At 37.3% G+C, this 25,283-nt stretch overlaps 1 protein-coding gene across 1 annotated transcript in view; it reads right to left on the bottom strand.

Annotated features, from left to right (window-relative positions):
• The window catches only part of LOC106869968 (uncharacterized), a 252,719-nt gene that overhangs the window by 146,722 nt on the left and 80,714 nt on the right, over positions 1-25,283 (bottom strand). The window contains exons 2-4 of the mRNA XM_052974843.2: positions 21,148-21,187; positions 13,215-13,270; positions 10,701-10,765 (exon numbers count right to left, since the gene is read on the bottom strand). Coding sequence (XP_052830803.1) covers positions 10,701-10,765; positions 13,215-13,270; positions 21,148-21,174 — 148 coding nt within the window. The 5' untranslated portion in view covers positions 21,175-21,187. The remainder of the gene's footprint in view (positions 1-10,700; positions 10,766-13,214; positions 13,271-21,147; positions 21,188-25,283) is intronic.

Below are 25,283 nucleotides of genomic sequence, written 5' to 3' on the forward strand. Positions count from 1 at the left end.
AATATGGAATGTTTTGAGTTTCACGGGTGCTTCAAAATGGAAGAATGTCCCTGGAAGACAATATGTGGTCTGAAAAACCTGCCCTGAGCATCACTCCTGGAAATGTAATACTGTGCATCAAGAATTTGTCACCAGGGCCAGACTGTCGATCAAGAGTTCTACTGCAATGTCTTGAAGCAGGGAGGACATTCAGTGAAAGTGACTGGATGTGTAGAATGCGAAGAATTGGATTCTTCACTGAGCTCTCCTCACTCGTGAGTTTCTCGCCAAAAGCAACATGGCATTGCCTCTGCACTCACTCTATTCACCAGATTTAATACTTGCAGACTTCCATCTCTCCACCAAGATCAAAACGCAGTTCAAAAGTTGCCGTTTTAACATCATTGTTGAGATCCAGAGCGAATCACAGAAGGTCCTCAACTCAATTACAGAAACGACTCCCAGGCCAAATTCCAAAAGTGGCAGGAATGCTAGGACAGATATGTTGTTGCGCAAGGTGACTAGTCCAAAGGAGATGATGCTAAAAGTTAGGTAAATAAGTTATTTCATATTAAATATTACTAGTCTGACAACCTTTTGATACCACCTTGTATACACATATACATATGTGTGTGTATGTGTGTATGTGTGTATGTATATATATATATATATATATATATATATATATATATATATATATATATATAGATATATTTATTTATTTAAAGTCACAATACATGTATTAAAGCGCTACTAATAGTTTCATGTGTTGAGAAAACTCAAACATATTCTTCAGGTGCAAACCACATATAACAAACTAAAGAAATTGAATAATAGAAGAAACGCGAAAAAATTGAGAAGGCAGCATATAGAAAATGCAAACAGTAAACAACAGAAAATGAAAAGCAAACTGTAAAAAGTAAAAAGGTAAAGGAGTTATCCTCTTTAGACCTTAAATGATAAGGCTGGAAAGATATCAAGTCAGTCAGAGATAGGTGGAATTTTTCAATTCTTCAAAATATATTTATACATACCCTGCTATCGTTAAAGATTTAGTCCCCTTTGAGTCTGACCACCTTAATTTAGTTACTAATATTTCTTAAATACCATATCTCCTTTCAAACTAAAATGAAATCTGAAATTAAAAACTTTAGAAGTTCTGAAAAGAAGTTCGTATTTTCAGATAAGACTAATAACCTATATGAAGTTACTAATGACTTATACGATAAATTGCTAAAAGACACGATTTCTAAATATAAGAAAGCTAATGTAGAGAGATACTATGATATCGATGATGAAGCTAATTCCTCGCTAAATGTAGTAATATCGATGATAGATTAGAATGCTTGAAAAAGCTATTGAATTTGCTAAATCATATGTTAATATTGACCCTATAGACCTAAATTTTATCAGGCATGTGAGAAAAACACAATTGTTCAGTAAAGGATTAGCATGGGTAAAAAAGTCGTATAGTGACGAACTATTCGACGTATCTATGGGGTCATATGATAGTGCTGACGTCTATGATCTTGTGAGTTCATTTATATTAAACATATTGAGATACAGATACCCATCTCATGATGTTGGCCTATACCGTGACAATGGTTTGGGTATTTCCCATAGGTGTGATGGTCACACCCTCGATAGATTTAGAAAGCAACTATTTCTACCTTTATTCAATTAGGACTTACAATTACAGTAGCTACTAATCTCTCTATGGTTGATTATTTAGATGTTTCCCTAGATTTAAACTCTTCTTCATACAAATATTTCCATACACCTCATGAGAAACTCGCATATATACATAAACAATCTTGTCACCCTCCTGCAATATTAAAAAGCCTGATAACTAATATTAGTAACAGAGTGTCTAACCTCTCTTCTTCAAAAGAAATTTTCAAGAAAGCTTCCCCCTATTATAACAAGGTCCTAGCTAATAGTGGCTTCAATTATAATTTGATATATAATCCCTCTAATAATAAACAAAATATTAATAATAGATCTAGTGGCATCAAAGATAAAGTAGTACATAACCACTCTAGTATTAATCAGGATAAGAAATCTAAAAATAGGTCAAGGAAAATTATTTGGATTGCCCCTCCCTTTTCCCTTAATATAAAAACTAACATTGGTAAAAGATTCCTGTCTCTCTTAGACAAACACTTTCCAGCCACTCACAGATACAGGAAAATATTTAATAGATGTTCTGTGAAATTATCATATAGCTGCTGCTCCAATATGAAGAGTATCATTACAGGTGGTCAATATCAAGAGCCTGAATCCAATTGCAACTGTCACTACCCAGGACTAATGGTGTATGACTAAATCTATCATATATGAGGTAGAAGTTACTGCAACTCTAAATAATAATACTACTGATAAGAATACCTATATTGGATTATGTGAAGGAGAATTTAAAAATTGCTTTGCCAAACACATAGCTTCCTTCTGACATAGGGACAAAAGTAAAGCTACTATGTATGGACTTTGAAAGATAATGAAACACTGCATGTGATTAAATGGAAAGTAATTGAGAATTCCATACTTTATGTGAACGGAGTGAATAAATGTAAACTTTGTTTGGCTGAAAGAGCACAGATCCTGTTCAGATCTAAGATCTCTAACTCTCTATTGAAATTCAGGTCAGAAATTTTCAGTGGTTGTATGCATATATATAAATATATTTTGAAGAATTGAAAAATTCCACCTATCTCTGACTGACTTGATATCTTTCCAGCCTTATCATTTAAGGTCTAAAGAGGATAGCTCTTTTACCTTTTTACATGTTTTCCATTGTTTACTGTCTGCATTTTCTATATGCTGCCTTCTCAACTTTTTAGCATTTCTTCTATTATTCAGTTTCTTTAGTTTGTTATGACATGTGGTTTGCGCCTGAAGAATATGTTTGAATTTTCTCAACATATGAAACTATTAGTAGTGCTTTAATACATATATTGTGACCTCTAAATAAATATTTATCTCTCACCAGATGGAGTACGGTTTCTGTTGAATTTTCTATCACGGACCAGTATATTGTATATATATATATATATTGACAGAAATGGTAAGACAACAAAAGAATGGAAGAGACCTCAATATTATGTAAATAGAGGAATTTACCTGTAAATATATGTGACAATTATTCGATACATACATACATATGTAAAGGCACAGGCATGGATGTGTGGTAAGAAACTTGCTCCCCAACCACATGGTTCTGGGTTCAGTCCAACTGTGTGGCACCTTGGGCAAGTGTCTTCTACTATAGCCTTGGGCTGATCAAAGCCTTGTAAGTGGATCTGGTAGACAGAAACTGAAAGAAGTCCATCATATGTGTGTGTTTGTGTGCATGCGTGTGTGTGTGTGTGTTTGCCCCTCCACCATCGCTTGACAACCAGAGTTGGTGTGTTTACATCCCTGTAACTTAGCAGTTCAAAAGAGGCTGATAGAATAAGTACTAGGCTTAAAAAATAAATCCTGGGCTTGATTTGTTTGACTAAAACCCCTTAAGGCCGTGCTCCAGCATGGCTGCACTCAAATGACTGAAACAAGTAAAAGAATGAAAGAATACATTTATATACATAAATCCTTATCATTTGATGTCTGCTTTCCATGCTGGCATGGGTTAGATGGTTTGACTGGAACTGGTAAGCCAGAGAGCTGCACCAGGTTTCAGTCTGATCTGGCATGGTTTCTATGGCTGGATGCCCTTCCTAAAATCAACCACTCCAAGAGTGTAATGGATGGTTTTCATGTGCTATTTACATGACATCGGTAACAGCCATGACTACGGTTTCACAAAGCTTAACAAGTCTTCTCAAATACAGCGTATCACCAAGGTCTCAGTCACTTGTCATCGCTTCTGAGGCCCAACATTCGAAGATCATGCTTCACGACTTTGTCTCTCACCTCTGTGAGGTCCAACTTTTGACCATCATTTCGAAGATGATGCTACAAGCAATGGCCATTATTACAATTTCATGGGTGTCATTTAATGACATTAGCAACAGCCATGACTACAATTTCACTTGGCTTGACGAGTATTCTCAAACCCAGCATATCACCGTTACTAGTCATCGACTCTGTGCGGTCCAACATTCAGAGATCATGCTTCACCACCGTGTCCCGTGTCTTCCTCGGTCTACCTCTTCCACAGGTTCACTCCACAGTTAGAGACGGTCCAACATTCAGAGATCATGCTTCACCACCTTGTCCCGTGTCTTCCTCGGTCTACCTCTTCCACAGGTTCACTCCACAGTTAGAGATCAACACTTCTTTACCCATCTGTTCTCAGCCAAAAGAAGTGCCAATCGCTAATTGAGGAGGGAACCTGAGGAAGAGGTAGATCCAGGAAGATGTGTATATATATATATATATATATATATATGCGAGTAAAAATAAATACAAAAAAGGTGGTTTTTTTGTATGATTGTGTATAGAGGAATATATTATTTTGTTTAAAAGAGTTCCAACACTGTCTGTTTTTTATGTTTTATTTATATTCCTGCAGAACCAATGTGGGGTATAGAATATGGAATATACAATATATAATATAAAATAAAATAAAATAAAAATGGATGGCACCATGAAAGAAAGTATTGAATGTAGATGAAATATTGAGTGTTCAATATAAAGGATCAAATATATAAATATATAAATATAAATATATAAAGGCGATTCGAGTTTCAGGGCTATTTCCCTTCGTCATGGCCGGTATGACAGACTTTAACAGACAGTCTATTAAAGTCTGTCATACCGGCCATGACGAAGGGAAATAGCCCTGAAACTCGAGTCGCCTTTATATATTTATATTTATATATTTATATATTTGATCCTTTATATTGAACACTCAATATTTCATCTACATTCAATACTTTCTTTCATGGTGCCATCCATTTTTATTTTATTTTATTTTATATTATATATTGTATATTCCATATTCTATACCCCACATTGGTTCTGCAGGAATATAAATAAATCATAAAAAACAGACAGTGTTGGAACTCTTTTAAACAAAATAATATATATATATATATATAACAATTAGAAAATGGAGGATAATATGCTGAACCCAACTACTTGCAGACAATGTATCCCATTGAATTCATAGCAAAAGTGACAAAAAAAGAAGAAAGAAAAAGAAAGAAAGAACCAAAGCACAGGTGTCTATGGCAGACTATGTTATTTTGCCAACCTGGTTTACATATAGAAGTACAAAGTACATAAGGAATTAGAGGATGAACAGAAGTTTAATCTTACAGCTGTTTCGGCCTAGTTTTAGCAAGCCCCATTCTATCCGAATATTTCTTACCAGAGTGATTATCGGATGACATTTTGAAATGGGGTTACATGCCCGAACCGCTAGGCCTCTTCAGAGATTCACAAAGGGTTTCATACAAATGTAGAGCAAGAGGTAAAAACAGAGGTGTGGTAGAGACCAGAAGAAAAACAACAGCAAAAATAAGATAGAAATAAAAATAAAAAATAGAATTAAAATCAAAATCAAAATCAAAATAAGGGTACAGCAGGGAAAAAAAAAAAAATAAAGAATACATAAATGAAAAATGAGGGTATAGCATGTGGGACATGCAAAAATATAAAAAAGATATATGTCAAAAAAATCCTTAAAAATACAAGGCACACAAAGAGCCTACAAACATTATAAATAGGTAGCTATAGACACTCCAATGCATATATATATGTGTGGGTTCGTGTGCACAACCTTACTCGGATGTCCCCTTACTCCCATGTGTGCATATATAAGTTTTTATAGGCAAACATTCCACCACATATGCACACATGGGAGTAAGGGGACATCTGAGTAAGGTTGTGCACACGAACCCACACATATATATATGCATTGGAGTGTCTATAGCTACCTATTTATAATGTTTGTAGGCTCTTTGTGTGCCTTGTATTTTTAAGGGTTTTTTTACATATATCTTTTTTATATTTTTGCATGTCCCACATGCTATACCTTCATTTTTCATTTATGTATTCTTTATTATTATTATTATTACTTTTTTCCTGCTGTACCCTTATTTTTATTTTTATTTTGATTTTAATTCTATTTTTTATTTTTATTTCTATCTTATTTTTGCTGTTGTTTTTCTTCTGGTCTCTACCACACCTCTGTTTTTACCTCTTGCTCTACATTTGTATGAAACCATTTGTGAATCTCTGAAGAGGCCTAGCGGTTCGGGCATGTAACCCCATTTCAAAATGTCATCCGATAATCACTCCGGCAAGAAATATTCAGATAGAATGGGGCTTGCTAAAACTAGGCCGAAACAGCTGTAAGATTAAACTTCTGTTCATCCTCTAATTCCTTATGTACTTTGTACTTCTATATGTAAACCAGGTTGGCAAAATAACATAGTCTGCCATAGACACCTGTGCTTTGGTTCTTTCGTTCTTTTTCTTTCTTCTTTTTTTGTCACTTTTGCTATGAATTAAATTAATGAATTCAACGGGATACATTGTCTGCAAGTAGTTGGGTTCAGCATATTATCCTCCATTTTCTAATTGTTATACAAATTTGGGGTAAAACCTCCACTTTTACCCGCTCCCATTGATTGCACTTAGTATAGCACTAGTGTAGCAATAATTGGGTACCCTCCCAGCAGTATACTGGATAGATATTATCCCTTAGTGGGTTGAACCCCCAACCCCTAACTCCTAACTCTCTCACGTTATATATATATATATATATATATATACACACACATACATGTGTACATACATATACATACATGTATGCAATCATATATTTCGTCACAACACCTGTGTAATGAGAAATGGCTTTGAATCTTTCCATATTTAATACTGCCTACCATTACCCATCTTTACTATTGGTCATCACTCCATGTCACTTTTCATTAAAAACTACTACTCTCACCACTTTTTTCTTTTGTTGTTCTGCACTCCTACCACCAACTACTTAGATGGTGATAAGAAAGGACATCATACCCAAAATAGAGTGTGTGAGTGAATTTTGGTTCCCAAACCAACTAGTAACATCATCAAGTATTCTACAAGACAAGCTCCCTTGATTATGTGGGGGTAGCCTCATGTCAGGTGTTGAGAGGCTAAAGTATGATAAAAGGACATGAATTGGGGTCTTGCTGTAGAAGAGATACATGAACACCAGTATTAGAAAGTGAATGCTAGTGATGAAGTATCAGAATGTACCCATAGGGTATAAGATGGGATAAAGAGAAAAAAAGGACAAAGAATTGAGAATGGCTAGATGAGCAAGTTTGCAAGAGTGTGAAATGAGGGTACAAATGGTTAAAGATAGAGGATGAGGTGAGTGCACTGAATAGTGAACATGTGGAGGCATGATCAAAAGTGAATCTCTATTTAGGTGCAAAGGCAAATAGGAGCAGGTCAGAGAGATGATAGGTGGTAATATATAAAAGGAGGGAAGTGTAGGAGAAAAGCATAATGTAACAGTGGGGAGATGATTTTCAAGTGTGGTGGGGAGAGAAAGGAATGTACACTGACAGAGAAGGAAGTCATGTAGGGGTGGATACAGTGAGTGACAAAGGTGGAGAGGCTGCAGATTGGCAGATATGAGAGTGAGTCTACTGGAACAGAAAATGGTAATGGATGTTGTGAATGTGGGATGCGTGAGAAGGGAAGTGGTTCCAAAGAGAAGGATAACTCGTAGCACAAAAGTGTCGGATGAAATATATGCAGTTCTGTTCTCATAAATACAGTAGCTGAGAAAATAGCTAGAAGTTAGAATGGTGAAGGAGGGAAGGGTATTACAAAGATGAGCTGTGGATAAGATTTGACAGGTACAGATTGGATGCAGGAGTATAAATATAACAGATATGCTTTCAGGATTGCATTGTTTTCTTGATAGGTAGGTCTTCTCGAACACAGTGAATCACCAATCATCTCAGGCCTTTGTTATCTCCTCTGAGAAACTCAACAACCTGAGGTTGGTTTTCATAACTAGGTTTCCTTCTTCCACAAGTTCCATCCACATTTAGCATGTAGCACTTTATGCAGCTATTCTCATCCCTATGCATCACATGACCATACCAGTGGAGTCCTCTCTCTTGTACATTACATCTCATGTCTCCTAAACTCGATTTGAGCTAAGCTTTGTCATAAATGCACACTGCTGATCCACATCCAACAGAATATGCTAGCTTCATTTCTTTCACATGCCCTCTGCATTCACAGCTCAAGTTTCGCTATCATATAACATTGTTATTCGAACACAAGCATTAAACAATTTGCCTTTCACTCTGAGAGGGAGGCCTTTAGGTACTAACAGAAGTGATAGCTCTGAACTTTCTTCAACAGACCTATCTTCAAGCAGCTATGCTTTCAGAACACGATGTCACTTAAGTAACAAAAGCTATGCACGACCTTTAGGGATCCTGCTGGGCATTTGAGAAAATCTATTTCCAGTGTCTTTTTAATTTTATTGTGCCTGCATATCTGCCACAAACCAAGTCTACATTTTCTCTTAATCTTCCTGTGATTCCGCAGCACCTCGTTTGTGTCCATAGTTTGCATTCAGTACACTACATATTGAACAAGGCCATTTTCTTGGTAAGAGTAGCATCCTATTTGTTCACTCACTTCCAGCCCATCAGTAGCTTGCATATTTTTGCCATCTTAGTAATATGTATGTGGAACTATGCATCACTACTCATGTGGATTCCCAGGTCATGCACCTACCCTGACTCTGGAATTGCAATATCTCTTGGTTCTGTGTATTCTGATTGCAATTTGTTTATGGATTAGTGGCAGAGTGCTTGAAACTTGTAAGCATTAAGCTGCATATGGTGTTCTTCAGCGTACTTGTATAGTGTGTTCAAATCTTTCTGTAGTTCTGCAGTATCTCCATGGTCATTGACTGCTTGTGGTGATACTTTTGCATCATCAGCATAGCTGGTGAGATTGACTAATTATGACTGAGGGTATGTCAGAGCCACCATAAACAATAGTGGTCCTTGTAAGTTCCTTGAGGGACTCCACTTAGCATTGATATCTCGAGAGAGAGAGAGAGAGAGAGAGAGAGAGAACACCATTAGCTGCGACTGACTCCCATCTTTTAAAAAGTTATGCAGTCTCTCCCCTAGTTTTCTAATGATATCAAGGTCACTTAGTTTGTGACATATTCCATGACTGACTTTGTTGAAGGCCTTGACAAAAGTCACATCTAATTTGAATGCTTGAGCAGTTGTTTCACTACCAAGTCATAATACTGTAGTAGCTAAGGCAACTCCTTTCTGAGCAGAACCCATGCTGCATGCTAGTGAGCAAGCCATTTTCGCTTAAAAATGTAATCAGCTTCCTTCTAGCAATGTGTTTCATGGCTTACTGGCAAGTGAGGTCAGAGAGATAGGCCTGTAATCTTTAGCATCTGCTCTGCTCCCTTCTTTGTAAATAGGAGATATGATCGACATAAACTGATTGTTGTCACTTTTCTGTGATGTGTTGCAGTGTTGAAGAACTTATCAAGATGGCTTATTTGCACATTTCCCAGTGGAGAGGTAACAACACTTTCAAATTGTTTATTAAGTATTTCATTTATCCTCATGGAGTCTAAATTTAGTGAACATTTTCTTCAAACAATGGCCCTAACCTTGTAGTGCATGAAGATAGATTTTGAAAGTTTTTTAAAGGCCTTAGAATTAATTTTTGTTTTCAACTACCCTGGTTTCACTTTCTTGCTTTTCTTTCTAATGGGAGAGTTTAATTTTGATCTCTAAAATCGTCTTTTTGAGGATGAACTTTTTGATGTCATTAAGTTGTTTACTTAAGTGATTTAAGACCTTTATTCATCTCATAAGAAATGATGGTTTTGTATGTTTTAGCTTTTCTCTCAGAGAGAAATTTAATGCACATGGCTTGCATTGTTGACATAAATTCTTTTGAGTTTGCACAGAGAAACTTTTGGACCAATATTGTTTGAGGGTCACTTTTTGAAGTGACTTCCAGTCAGCTTAGTTGAAATTCAGGTCAAATGGAGTTTGGGTGAATATACAGAAATAATTGTTGGGAAATTTTTCAGCAGGCAAAGAAGACAATTGTAGACATGTTTCTACTTCCCAAATTTTTCTTAACTCATTAAAGTGGTAGCTAACAATTCACTAAATGAACATCTTATTCTACTTTAGCTTTTAAAGCCCGTAAACAGTTATACATTTCTGTATAGTTACTTAATAATTTCAATACTACCACATCAGGATGTTAAAGTGAGGATATAGTTCTCTGACGATTTTGCAATGAAATGGAAACATATCAGGAGTGGTCTCCCATACTAACTAATAATGAAACAATATTTGTCATTGACTAATATTTTCCAGTCATCCCATACTTTATATAAATTGTTTAATTGCTTAAGTCACTACATCTGCTGACATCCACTTGTGATATGATTTAGTTTAATCTACTAACCTAAGAGTTACCACATAAAATTACATGACACTACTTCACTTAATATCTTCTACAAATAATTCCTATACTTTAAAAAAAAAATTCTGTACTTTCTTTGTTTTTCATCAAACTTTAATGCTCACTGCAGTAAATATATTTTCACACTAAACTATTATTTATCATGTAGACAGTGTCGTTGATTAATACTTTATACTGAGGAGTTGTTATAACAAGCAATAGTTAATGCTAATTATTGAAAATTACAGGAATATGGTTCAACTGTCATTTCTCAAATAATCATAAGTTAAAGAATTTACCTTCAACATTTCGAGATTTTAGTTTTTCTTCCAGGAGTTTAACATATTTGTCTTGTTCTTTAAATCTGGAGAGAAAAATAAAAGAAAGAAAGAAATGATATTTGCCCATGGCCAAACATGCTCTCACTGAAAATGAATGACACTGCTTGTATGAGTGATACTACTGCACAATGTCAAGATAAGAAAATGCATGCACACACACATAATGAGCTTCTTTCAGTTTCTGTCAACCAAATCCACTCACAAGGCTTTGGTCAGTCTGGGGCTATAGTAGATGTGCCCAAGATACCACAGTGAGACTGAACCCAATACCATGTGACTAGGAAGCAAACTTCTTACCACACTACCATGCCTGTGCCAAAGAAAGAAACAAGCATGCGTGTGTACGTACATACATATGTAAGCTATGTATATATATGCAGTAGAGGTCTCTAATTCAGAGCCTTGTTTGTTAACCAAATTTTGTCTCATGAGTAATTGAAACATAAATAGTAGCAATTTGCTTCAAGCCACACCTAAACTCTACATAAAGGCATGGAACGATGTTTTGTTTGTTCATCCATCAATAGTAAATACATAAATATATATGTCTAAGTATACATGTGTATCTCAGTGTGCATGTGCATTTATCTTGCTTGTCAATCCTTGACGTTTAAAGTAAATAATCTGAAACATTATCTTTCTATATAAAATATGAAAATTTGCAAGCTACATGAAATCCATACACAGATGTTAACAAACCATTTGTTCATCCACGCCTAGCTGCTTATGTGTGTGTAGTCTACTCATGGTTCAAATTTCAGCTTATTTACTGAATATATTATTTTCTTCAAAGTAACTGTTCACTATACAACTTGTTCAATCAGAGTGCTGTTTGTACATACTCCCAGCACATGCATAGTCTGTTTATGGTTTGTTGATCAAATTTCAGCTGAAAAGACATCAAAGCAGTAAAAATCCAGAGTGATATTCCCAAATTTAAAAAGGGTGACAAGAGAAAGTGCTCTAATAATAGAGGAACCTTCTTGCTGAACCTCTCCAGTAAAGTCAACACTAGGTGTTTGGAAAAGAGATGTAGGAAAATTGTCAAGCCCAAGCTTACTGAAGAACAGTGTGGTTTCTGTTCTGGATGCAGCACAACCAAGCAAATATTCAACCTACAACAGATCTTCAAGAAATCATGGGATTATTGCTAATAGGTGTACATTTGCCTTGTAGACCTCAGAAAGGCATATGACTGTATGCTGTGGGACAAAATGTGGAGTGTTTTGCAGAATTTGGGGATTAATGGGCAACTTCTGGTTCCATAGGGTCCTTTTACAAATGCTCAGGTATTTGTGTTTGGGTAATTAGTGTTATGTTGAAACCATTCAATGTGGGTGTTGAATTTCAGCAGGTATGTATTATCACCTCTCGTTTTCATAATTTTTATGAACTGGATTGAAATGCACAGCTGTTGTGGAAGTAGTATCACAATAGGAAGGGTGTAGGATTAGTCAGCTGTTACTTGCACTTGACATGGCGCTGCATGGCTCATCAGAAAGTCATCTCTAACATGTACTGAATGAATTGGCTGCCATGTACTGCAAGATAGGGATGCAAATTGGTGTTCCCAAGACTGAGGATACTTGTCCCAATGCATTCTGCAGGTTAGTGAAACATTACTGAGACAAGTGGAGAAGTTTAAATATCTCAAGGCCATATTCTTGAGTGACAGAAGGCAGGAGGCTGAATTGGAAGTATTGGCATAGTAATGCATCAGCTCCAGCATTCAATCCTAAGAAGAGGAAAGGTTGGTGAAAAAAAGTCAAAATGGTCATGAATGTTGGGTAATGACTGAAATGAGGTTCCTCTGAAGCATCACTGGAGTAATAATACTTGATAGAGTGCATAGTTTGGAGGTCAGAGTCTCTCCAGGTTGAGCGGCTACCTCTCCACAATGAGATCACAGCTCCAGTAGTATGGATATGTGATTAGAATGTTGCAGGAAAGAATCTCAAGCTGGATTCTTCACGCTAAGTCAAATGGCAGGGGGCCTAAAATTAGATCAAGAATGAGAAGGTTGGATAATATCTACAGTCTCAGATAATCACACTTGGGAATCCAGCCAGAAAACCTAATGATGGTTGCTTCTGATAGAACCCTCTGGGAGAAGTACCTGAAGACTCTACCTTCATAGGAATAGTAAGCAGAAAATATGGATGAATGCAAGTTTAATTTTCTTCAGAAAAACCATTCATTATTCAATTTGTTCATTTAGAGAACGATTCATATTATAGGTACTCCACTGTATATGTATGTATGTGTCTGAATGGATATTTGTCTATCTTGTGACAGAACACTCCATCCTTAAAATTCTCAAGTGTAATCAGCATGTCACAGTGTGTGACAAGGCTGTACCTTTGAATTAGAGGTACAGTTCATCTGATAGGCTTCTATGCAGTTTCTACCCACCTAATTTTGCAATCAAAGTATGGGCCAATACAGAAAAGCATAAAATGAACAAGTACTTACTTTAGAAGTAAATCTTCCTTTGTTAAGTTTTCCAAGTCTTCTGTATCAATCTTGAACTGTAACACAAGAAAGAGATATGATGAAAATTCTGAGAGAACTGTGCATTCTTATAACTTCAATCTTCATATCTAAACCATATGTCAGAGTATTCCCCCCTGCCTCTCTCTTTTCCTATGCTACAGATTCTTCAATTTCAGTCCAACAGACATACACTACTTCCTCACTTTGCCTCATCTACTGCTACTACTGCAGCTTCTGCTCCATGACATTAGCTGGTCTTGCGCCACCTTCAAACATCTCTCCTTCTCTAGTCACCTATATTATGCCCACTTTAACCCCAGGCCTCACACTAACCACTACATTCAATCTTCTCTCCTCTACCTACCAAAACATCACACTTTTGTTATCCCTTCTCTACTCATGTTTCCCTTACCTTCAACTAGCAGCTGTTCAAGAACAATACCATACATAGCTGTGTGGTTAAAAAGCTAGCTTCCCAACCATATGTTTCCTGGTTCAGCACCACTGAGTGATACCATAGGCTAGTGTTTTATATTGTGGTTCCAGGCTAGTAAAAATCTTGTGAGTGGATTTGGTAGATGGAAACTGAAAGAAGCCCTCATATGTCAGTATATATGTATGAGTTATATGATAGTTATAAACAAGTGTCACCATCATACAGTGGTGTCCTTTGTCTCCAAATTTCTGTGAAAACATCTTTGGGTATGAGGAAATATTAGCCTGCTTGGAAAGAGGTAAAGGTTGATGATAGGAGGGGCATCTGGCCATAGAAAATCCATTTTAATAAACTCCATCTGACCCATGCAAATATGGAAAAGTGGACATTAAAATTCTGATAATGATGTTGATCTCATCTGCATTGGAGAATCTGAGATGCTATAGTTACAGTCTTGACTTATGCTACGCATGCACACACACACACCAACATCATTGTTTTTAACATTCATTTTTCCATACATACATAGGTCAAGGAATTTGTTGAGGTAAATTTTCTGTGGCTGGATGCCATTCTTGTAGGTAATATTTCCCTTTATCTGGATATGTTTTCATGGAAAACTAGAAACAATGATTCTTTTTGTATGACGTTGGCACTTGCTTGCAACTATCAGTTGATGTCAAGACAAGGACGCATATGTACATGCAAAGACACACACCCAGCAGGCTTTTTTCAATTCCTAGCTAAGTAGAAGATATTTGCTCAAGGTACCATGCAGTGAGAGTGAACCTGAAACCAAGTGGTTGGGAGGTAAACTTTTAACCACACAACTATGCCTGTGCCTATGCACCTATATTTATATAACCTATGGATGAAACAAAATATATGTCAGACTGACAGTTATGGAACTAACTAATGAACCAATGAAAAGATAACTTTGCAAATGAACAGTTCTATGATGTTGTAATTATTTAGTTTGCTAACTGCAGCAATGGCATTACTAGAGTTAATGGTGAATATGAGTTATGCAAAATGAAAAAAATTGGAAGGAACACAAAATGTATGACAGACATTCAAGAAAGAAGTACAGGACAGTGTTCAATATGGTATCTGGATGAAGGATGTAAGATAGGAGACTGTTGCTCTATGAAGAACGGTATTGAGATAACAAGTTATGAAGAATAGAGACTACCCTACCATGTTGCTGCTGCTGATCCCAATCATCATCAGCAGCAGCAGAACAACAACAACAGCAGCCACCGCCATCACTGAATCAATTTTTGTTTCTTAGTTGATAAAATCAAATGATAAATATTCCAATATGTCACAAAGCTATTTCAAATATTATACACTGGTTTATTGAGATTAGTGTCCTCATTTTAATTGTTACAATCACAATGTTTTGGCTTTTGTAACTTGCAGCCTTCTTCAGGTATCTGTCACAATCTGTAATATTCTTAGAATTTTCAAATGAATCCTTCATTCAATCCACAGTGGTAGGCTATATTCATTCCTTAAAGAAAAAATATTAAGTCCCAGACCACAAAAAAAAAATATTTGCTACTCCTAATTTCAGTCATTTTTATTATTGTTCAGGACAGAAGCATAGTGAATAGAAGTGTAGATTAAATGGTAAATGCTGCTGTTTACCTAGCATGCATAAGTTCACTCCTTGGGTTGCTGAACCTATACTTTTGGTCAAATAAGAAAAACATATCCTGAACATGAAAAATGGAATAAGAACAATCATGGATTGAATCAAGAGTTCAGTTTGGAACATGACCAAATACAACAATCACTTCAAGAAGGTCAGAGAATATGAAAACTGAAATAATGACTAATTTCTCATCGTAGAAATTCACTCAAAAAGGTTTCTTTCACCCAAACAGAAAAATAGGAATACATAGTATTAGTTTAGTTATTTACTTTTATTATGATCTAATCATAAATTTTATAGTGATTCTCTCTTATAATTCGGACAATGAAACTTTAGACATTGTAATACTTTATTTGAACATATTAGAATTTCTTCTTCAGTTCCAACAGACAGAAAAGAAATTACCAGAATGCTGTAGTATCTGGAAATGTTTCCTCACAGGAATATGAAGTTAGTGCAAAACTATTTAACCAAATATTTCACCTGATAGTATATTATATATTGAGACATGTTAATAAAATACATTTATTGTATAATCTGATTATTTTACTACTAAGTTTGGAAAATAACTTTATTCTTGAATGAAAACATTGTTTTACAACACTTTCCACAAGTGAAAAGTATTAAGGGTTAACCCTTTAGCGCTCAGATTATTCTGTCAAATGTATTGCTTATTTATTCACATTGCTTTGAATTAATTGTGAATTATCAGTTTGGGGATTTCAATGATATCATCATCGTTTAACGTCCGCTTTCCATGCTAGCATGGGTTGGACGACTTGACTGAGGACTGGTGAAACCGGATGGCAACACCAGGCTCCAATCTAAATTTGGCACAGTTTCTACAGCTGGATGCCCTTCCTAACGCCAACCACTCAGAGAGTGTAGTAGGTGCTTTTACGTGTCACCTGCACGAAGGCCAGTCAGGCGATACTGGCAACGGCCACGCTCGAAATGGTGTCTTTTATGTGCCACCCGCACAAGCCAGTCCAGGGGCACTGACAACGATCTCGCTCGAAAATCCTACGGAAGCCAGTCAGGCGGTACTGGCAACGGCCACGCTCAAAATGGTGCATCTTATGTGCCACCCGCACAAGAGCCAGTCCAGGGGCACTGGCAACGATCTTACTTGGCTTGCCGGGTCTTCTCACGCACAGCACATTTCCAAAGGTCTCGGTCAGTAGTCATTGCCTCGGTGAGGCCCAATGTACGAAGGTCTTGCCTCACCACCTCAGCCCAGGTCTTCCTGGGCCTACCTCTTCCACGGGTTCCCTCAACTGTTAGGGTGTGGAAATAGTTCAAATATAGTTTAAAAAATGGTCTTTGTAAAAAATAGAAAACTTATAAACTAAAATACCCAATCTTAATTTAGTCTGAAGGAGGGAGCTGTGCTCATGGCCTTCACAGGTTTTCCAAGACTAGTTATATTGATACAATCAACCTGAACTATTGCTATATGATGCCTACAGGAAAGACATGTGCATGGAGAGAATACCAAGGGAATGGTGTTCTGGGGAGGAAGAACTGAGGTGTATTGGTTAGAATAGAGTTGTGAAATTGAGAACAATATGGTTGCTAAAAGGAGAGATAAGTGGAGATAATATGAAATGAGTCAGCACTGAGGAAAAGAGGCTGCTGTAATAGCAGTAAAAAAACAGTAGAGAGAGTTAATAGTATGCTTGTGGTCAAGAGGATGATGGTGACTTCAGGCCTATGGATCAGATGGCTTTCTTTGGATGCAATGAGAACAGTAAACTATTTTGAGTTTCACCTGAGCTTTGTACTGGGTTAGTAATTATTAGGGGCTGAAGTATTTATAGGGCTTTGAGAGAAAAGCTAGTCTCTCCAAAATGCAATTTTTGCTATATTAAAGTTGAGCATATACAAGGAGATATCCTCAGTGATGATGAGGCCTATATTCGAAATTATTGTGAGGATCTAGATCAGTGTTTATCAACTGAGGTCCATATGGCCCTTTGGGATTGACGTAAGATTTTGTTACTAAAGTTTAGCGCAATAAATTGGTTATACTTCTACAATACACAAAGTATTTTAACAACTATTTTTATATAATTCCTTGTTTACCAACCACATGGTCCCGGGTTCAGTCCCACTGCGTGGCACCTTGGGCAAGTGTCTTCTACTATAGCCTCGGGCCAACCAAAGCCTTGTGAGTGGATTTGGTAGACGGAAACTGAAAGAAGCCTGTTGTATATATGTGTATATATGTGTGTGTGTGTGTGTGTGTGTGTGTGTGTGTGTGTTTGTCCCCCCCCCCCAACATCGCTTGACAACCGATGCTGGTGTGTTTACGTCCCCGTAACTTAGCGGTTCGGCAAAAGAGATCGATAGAATAAGTACTAGGCTTCCAAAGAATAAGTCCTGGGGGTCGATTTGCTCGACTAAAGGTGGTGCTCCAGCATGGCCGCAGTCAAATGACTGAAACAAGTAAAAGAGTAAAAGAGAATAATATTTAGTTATAAAAATATCATGATTTTTTAAACATCGAATAGCTAGAAGGGTACATCCAAGTAAAATAGGAATCAAAGGGATCCATAGGTTAAAAATGGTTGAGAAACACCAACCTAGATAGATGTTATTTGCGTTAGGGTAGAGGTGAGATGCATTGATGTTTTTCTGATATGTACAGTTCTGTGTTGATTGTATTTTTCTGATCTTTGAAGGCGACACTGTTGGCATGACTCTACAGGAAGATGTTTTCAAAGTTTCTGTTCATGGAGCCTTTGCAGATTTGGCATAAGGTGCCTAGCTTGAATGTGGATGATGTTTGGCTGTGAAACATTAGGGAGTAATCTTAGTGTCATTCGCATAGGGGTTGGCATTGCTTGAGTGATACCCAATAGGTCACTGATGCATAGAAGGAAAAGTATGGGAGAAAGACTGTGAGTCACAGTGATCTCCATTAGCAGATACTTTCATTGTGCAATTTGACAGGAAATAACAAGTGATGAAAGATGGATGAAGACAAAAAATAGAGTTTTACAAGGATATTTGGATGCTTGACACAAACAAAAACTTTACTGATGTCATGTGCATGAATATTATTTACAACATATTTTTCAAAGGTGAGGACTCACTAGTAACTGACACAGGAGACTAGGTCCTGCAGTCAATCTAGCTTTATAATGCAAACTTCCTTTTTTAAAAGTGGTTTAAATTAAAAACTTTCATCAAAATTTCATTTATGTTCTAAACACCAGCCTAATTATGACAAAGTTATTTTACTAAATTCTGTGTTGCTTTTAAAATGAAAGGAAATGAAGGTAAATGTGTTGCAGTAGGAATATGGTTAAGAAAAATATCAAGGGAGAGAGATGCAAAGTGTTGGAAAAGGTTGCTGTTCGTGGCTGTCACAATCACATTAATGTATAATGGAAGGGAGGATAATAGGGCAATAGAGCAGTAATGGCAAGGTCATGGGAGCTGCTTCCTAGGCAATGGGATACACTATATAGATTGGTGACAATTAGGGCTAGTTCTAGAGAACGTTGTTTGTGGGGAACATTATTGGAATTGAGTAGCTTTGTTGGTTTTAAGCAAACACAGGTACTTCCACACTTGCCACATATGTGAATAGTAATGAGCTCGGTGGAGAGGAAAAAGACAGTTTTGGAGATTTGCTTGCTGTATAAGGTGCGAAAGTAACTATGGAGGCTTTCTCTAAAGTATTCTTTTATATATTTTGCCTGAGTTGCACAGGCACTCCTGTATTATTCATACTGTTGTTCTCAGAATTTGATACTGGCAATGCTGTGTGGTTAAGAAGTTAAATTTGCAACTATGTGATTTGAGGTTTACTTCCATGTGCCTTAGGCAAAAGTTTTCTATCATAGCATCAGATTTACCAATGTTAGTATAATTTAGATGGGAACTGTGCTGAAGCCCACCTGTAACCAAACCATTAGGGTGTTTAACTCATAAAATCATAGGCTCAATTCTTTTTCAAAGCTATAATGGAAGTGACAAAGGAGTTCAATAAAGGCAACAATGCAACAGAAAGTGTGACGAATATTAATGCAGTATATGAGGATTGGACAATAAGTGTAAGCTAGTGTCAATGGTGGTTCCAGAAATTCCAAGCCAGAAACTATAGCCTAGAAGACAAGCCTCGTCAAGGAAGATCCGTAGAGCTGGTCGAGAATGTCCTGCAAACCCTGGTGGAACAAAATACCATTGTAACTGTCGAGGAACTAGCAGAGAAACTTGGATTTGGTCATTCAACCATTCATTGACACTTGCATGCCATCGGAAAAGTCAGCAAATTGGGTCAGTGGGTTCCTCACAAACTTTCCGAGTCTAATTGCATGCAGGGAATGAATGTGTGCTCTTCTTTGTTGTCATGTCTCACGAATGAACCTTTTTTGAACAGAATAGTGACAGGTGACAAGAAATGGGTTCGCTATAAAAATGTCAAATGCCGAAGACAGTGAATAGGGACAGGAGAAATACCAGCAACCCAAGCTAAAGAAGGTCTCCACCCACGTAAGGGGCTGTTATCTGTTTGGTGGGATATGAAAAGTTTAGTCCAATTTGAACTTTTAAACCCAAACCAAATGATAACAAAGGAGATCTACTGCGAGCAGCTTGAATGGCTTAAGTCAGTGCTAGAAGAAAAACAACTATCTTTGGTTTCAAGATGAAAGGTATTCTTCCATCAGGATAATGCTCAGCCACATGCAGTAAGGATGACATTCCAAAGGCTGGAGCAGTGTAAATGGGAAACGATGCCCCACACACCATATTTGTTGGACATGGCCCCATCTGTTTATTATTTATTCTGCAGTCTTCAAAATCATTTGGACAGAAAAAATATGAACTCTGTAGACGAAGTCAGAACAGTACTGGAGGAGTATTTTTCATCACAGACAAGTGAATGTATGGTAGAAAATGAAGGAGAATATATTTTAAATGAAAAAAACAAATCTTTATCTTAATTTTAGAAAATAAAAGAAGTATAAAAAAACTGCATTATTTATGGGATGACCCAATACATAACAAAGACAAGAGGTTTTCACTGTCATTACATCATATGATGAAGGAACACTAGTGATGAGACCACATTCAGAGTAAGGCTACTCAAATCATTGGCATAAAGTCTCTCAAGACACATTTCAGCCTTTGGCTCACAAGCATGCTTCTCTCTTCCTTTCCTGGAATTGGCTGGCCTCATATCAGCATCCTTCAGGCAAGACCAATGTATTCACCTCTCTTCACCTATGTTGTGCCCAACCCCACCACTAGCCACTACGCCCACTGCCTCCTACCCAGAATTTAGAACTACCTATCTTCTCATGTCTTTCATGAAGGTGGTGACTTGCAACAGTTTAAGCAGAATATTAACAACATCAATCTCGTTAGTCTTAGAGAATTAGCAAAGGACATAAGCAGCACTTCCGTTTCCAGACCCTACTAACAATTATGCCAGCAAAGAGAATAGGAATAAGAAAACCAAAAGTTTAAACACAATTATGTCATATGATGAATGTATGCATGAATGTTCAGCAAAGTTCTGAGCTCAGCTCCCACTTAAATTGTGATACCTTACAACCCCCCACCCCAAAAAAAAGTACCTAAAGGAGACTGTTAAAGAACTTAGCTGAAAGTTGCAAAAAGTTTGAAACATAAGAAGAGTTAAAGAATAATGGTGATAATATGCAGATGGACTTAACTGATAATCAACAAATAAATGAATAATTTACAATTCAGAGTTTAAATATATTAAAAATTTTCCACTTTTCATTTAAGGATAAAATTTTCACTGCAGATATTTTTTATGATTAAAAAAATATCAAACATACCTTTTTTGGTGTAGGTGGGCCCTCCATAATTTTAAAAGATCTACAAATATAAAATGAAATGCAATTAGAAAAATTAAAATATATGAAATTTTTCAATAACTAAATTAAGATTTTGATAGATTGCAATGAATATTGATAAAAATGAAGTGGGCAGGGAGCAATATCCTGTTGAAATACTGTGATAAAATGGGGTGGAGATGGTCATTATTCTGGAGAAGCACTGTGATAAGGAATGGTCATTATTCTGAAGTGGTAGTAGTCAGAGAGACATATAATAGTGAATAAGAGAGCAGAGACAATTGTATCAGTGGGAAAATAGTGAAGGTAGGGAAGACATTAGATATTCCAAATTTAAAACACAGCAAAACTGTTGTTCAGATGTTCATATATTCACTCTCAGAATTCTGTTTTATGATTACAATTATTTAAGAATTGAGCTGATAAAATGGATCTACATAAAACTCCTTTAGTAAAGACAGAGAGATCAAAAACCAAATAAATAATGATGATTAGTGTCAACAAAGAACAGTTGATATAATCTATAAGCTGAAGAAAAAATGTGTATGCCTTGAGAAGTGAGTTGTGATATTTTAGGTAAAACCTTCAGTGTGATTTTATCAAGTGAATACATTCAGTTCTCAGTGTATCTCAGATGCTTTTACTGTGTACTCAGTGACTATACAATAAATGGTTCTAGACTTCATATAGAATCAAAAGAATATTTAGCAGTGTGAAAGGTGTAGTTAAAGACTACTTAATATAGATTGACTTTCAGGTTTCCTGAAGATAGGTGCAGGCATGGCTGTATGGAGGGAAGTTTGCTTCCCAACCACATGGTTCCAGGTTCAGTCCTACTGCGTGGCACCTTGGGTAGGTGTCTTCTATTATAGCTTCAGGCTGACCAAGGCCTTGTGGATGGATTTGATGGACAGAAACTGATAGAAACCCATCATGTGCGTGTGCGCATGCATGCATGTGCATGTGTCTGTTTGTCCCCACCACCACTTGACTGCCGGTGTTAGTGTATTTACGTTCCCATAACTTAGTGGTTCAGCAAAAGAGAGAATAAGTATCAGGCTTAAAAAACATAAACAAGGTTGATTCATCTGACTAAAATTTCTTCAAGGCAATGCCCCAGCATGGCCACAGTCTAGTGACAAAAACAAGTTGAAGTTGATATCACTATGAATTTTTCAAAATAATAAAATTTAATTTCTACTGTACTTTTTCTTGGAGAGTATCCAAAAAGAAACATTTTGATAACTCAATAGCGTAATTTCGATATTTTAGGAAATATGACAATTTGAAAAAACAACAACACGAGGACGTGGTACAAGTAATGTATTATCAGACGCTCAAAAAAGGAAAGAAAGAGGATTTAACGTTTCGAGCAAAGCTCTTCTTAAGAAATAGAGGAAAGATGGAGGAATAAAATTGCCAACGATTCACATGTGGTTACATTTTAAAATGACAGGAAGGGAATGGGTGAAGGAAAAGTTCTAAGACAGGAGAGCGCAAAAGAAGGAGGTATGTGTATGTATGTGCATGCGCACAGGTTTGTGTGTGTGTGTGTGTGTGTGTGTGTGTGTGTGTGTGTGTAAGTGGACTTTGTGCCGTTTAATGTCGAAGGAAGAATTTACAGTAAGAATTTATAGTAGGAGTGGCTGGTGTTTAAGGCAGCGAGCTGACAGAAATGTTAGCACGCTAGGCAAAATGCTTAGCGGTATTCCGTCTGCCATTACGTTCTGAGTTCAAATTCTACCGAGGTCGACTTTGCCTTTCATCCTTTCGGGGTCGATAAATTAAGTACCAGTTACGCACTGGGGTTGATGAAATCAACTTAATCCCTTTGTCTGTCCTTGTTTGTCCCCTCTATGCTTAGCCCCTTGTGGGCAATAAAGAAGTAAGAAAGGTGTTTAACTGGTAGTTTGAAGTATGTGTGTGTGTGTGTTTATGCATATGTTGTGTGTTGTGCGTGCATGTGTGTGTATGTATGTGCATGTATGTGTGTGCGTGTGGTTGTGTCTGTGAAGTAAATGTGCGTTATTCTGTGTCAGCGCATACATGCGTGCATGTCAATGTATGTATAATTGTGTGCATGTATGTATGTATGAGTGTGGGTTGTGTGTATGTGGGAGGTATGTATGGGTTTATTTGCGTGTGCATGTGTGTCTGTGTGTGTGTGGGGTTGTGTAGGTTAGGTATGTGTGTGTATGTGTGCATTTGTGTACGTGTGTATGCGCGTGTATGTGTGTGCATGTGGAGTGTGTGGGAGGTATATGTGCATTGATGTGTGTGCACGTGGGTGTGTGGGTGTGTGTATGACCGTGTGTGTAGTGAGTGTGCATGGGGGTGTGTGTTGTGTGGAGGTATATGTGCGTTTGTGTGTGGACGTGTATGTGCACGTGCATGTGTGTGTGGATGTATGTGCGTGTGTATGTGCGTGTATGTGTTGTATATGTGTGGTGTGTGTGGGAGGTATATGTGCGTTCATGTGTGTGCGCGGGTGCGTGTATTTTTTCGTGTGTGTGTATGTGTGCGCGTATATATATAAATAAAATAAAATATACTAAATTATAATAAAATAAGGTTGATGGGGATGAAGAGGTTAATACTATATAAAATAGCGCAATTAAAAACAAAAAATGAAATAAAGTTGCTTTGTTGCAGGAGGTTGTAGAGACAGTCATATGGAGGATGGGGTTGTGTTTAGTCCGAAGGGGATAGTTTTTCATAGATTAAAAATATAATGCTGTTCCAGGCAGAGTTGCAAGTGTGTGAATTCGTGATGGGCGAAGTGATGGACGATGGGGGTTTTTGAATGTAGCCAAACATCCCTTAGATGTTCAGTGAACTGGTCGGCCAACCGGCGGCCCATCTGACCTACATATAGTTTACCACAGAGGTTGCATCTAATACAGTATATGAGGCTAGAAAGAGTGCAAGAGAAGGAATTTGTGATATGGAGAGTGTGCTGGTTGGAACCAGTGAGGGAGGTGGTGTTGGTGATGAAGGGGCAGGTGTGGCAGCAGGATCTGGAGCACGGGAAGGATCCGGGTGGGAGGAAGAGGTACTGTAGACCAGTAGATCGCGTAGTTTCTGGGTACGTTTAAAGGAGAAGGGCAGGTTGGGGAAAATGGGGCGAGTGGGGGGACCGAGCTGGAGACGACGGAAGGCCCATAAGATCCTCCAACGAAGGGGTAGGGTGGAGGGGTGGGAAAGGAGAGGAAAGGGGGTGCGGTTAGAGGATTGGTGTGGGGAAGGAGAGAGGGCGGTGGTGCGATCGATTCAACAAGTGTAGGCATGGGCGGTTTGGATAAAGGTTGAGGGGTATCCTTGATGCAGGTGGGCAAGGTACTGGGACTGGGTCTCGAAATCATATAAAATGATTAGATACCAATGGACCCAAAAGAAGAAATGTTCAGATAAGCATCTTTGTTTGATCTAGCAATATTAACCTCATTTTAGAGCACTCATACTATTATTATTTATTTATCTATCTATCTAATTACCTATAAAGTGTTGTCTATTCCTATGCTGTATGCTATGGTAAAGTTAAGAAATCCAAGTGTTCAATTCTGTTTCTTCTCCCATCTTGCTCATATTATATCTGAATCCTTGCTTTTTCCATGTTATAAGTTAAATAATGGCTTTTGCCTTGTTTGAATATTTTACATGGCCTTATCTAGTGAATAGGGCAGCCATGATGTTTGGTCATTTGCGGAGCACCTGCCCAAATCACCCCACCACTTGTATGGGAAATGTTTCTCTTTGAACCTCTACTGGAAGTCTTTATCCTCAAGCCTCTACCAGAAGTCTTTCTCCTAATACCTCTATCGGATACCTATACAGAATGCTCTCTCCCCAATTTTCATCTCTATCCAGTGGCTATCTGCTGGTAAATGTGGTGAATGTGAAGCGAATAAAATGACAGTGAAGTAAATGCAGGTTGAAACCTATTTGTACTTATACAATATGTCTGTGAAACATGCATACGAGCTTTCTTTCCAGATGCAAAATGCTGTCCCTCATCCGTGTCTTCCTGACCCACACTTTTCCACACCCTCAGAGTTTGCACACTTAATGTGGACACGTTGAAAGGTAGGTCTGGTGAGATTGTTGAGATGCTTGAATAG

This window comes from Octopus bimaculoides, chromosome 19, assembly GCF_046866305.1.
Source record: "Octopus bimaculoides isolate indiv1 chromosome 19, ASM4686630v1, whole genome shotgun sequence".
NCBI lineage: Eukaryota > Metazoa > Mollusca > Cephalopoda > Octopoda > Octopodidae > Octopus > Octopus bimaculoides.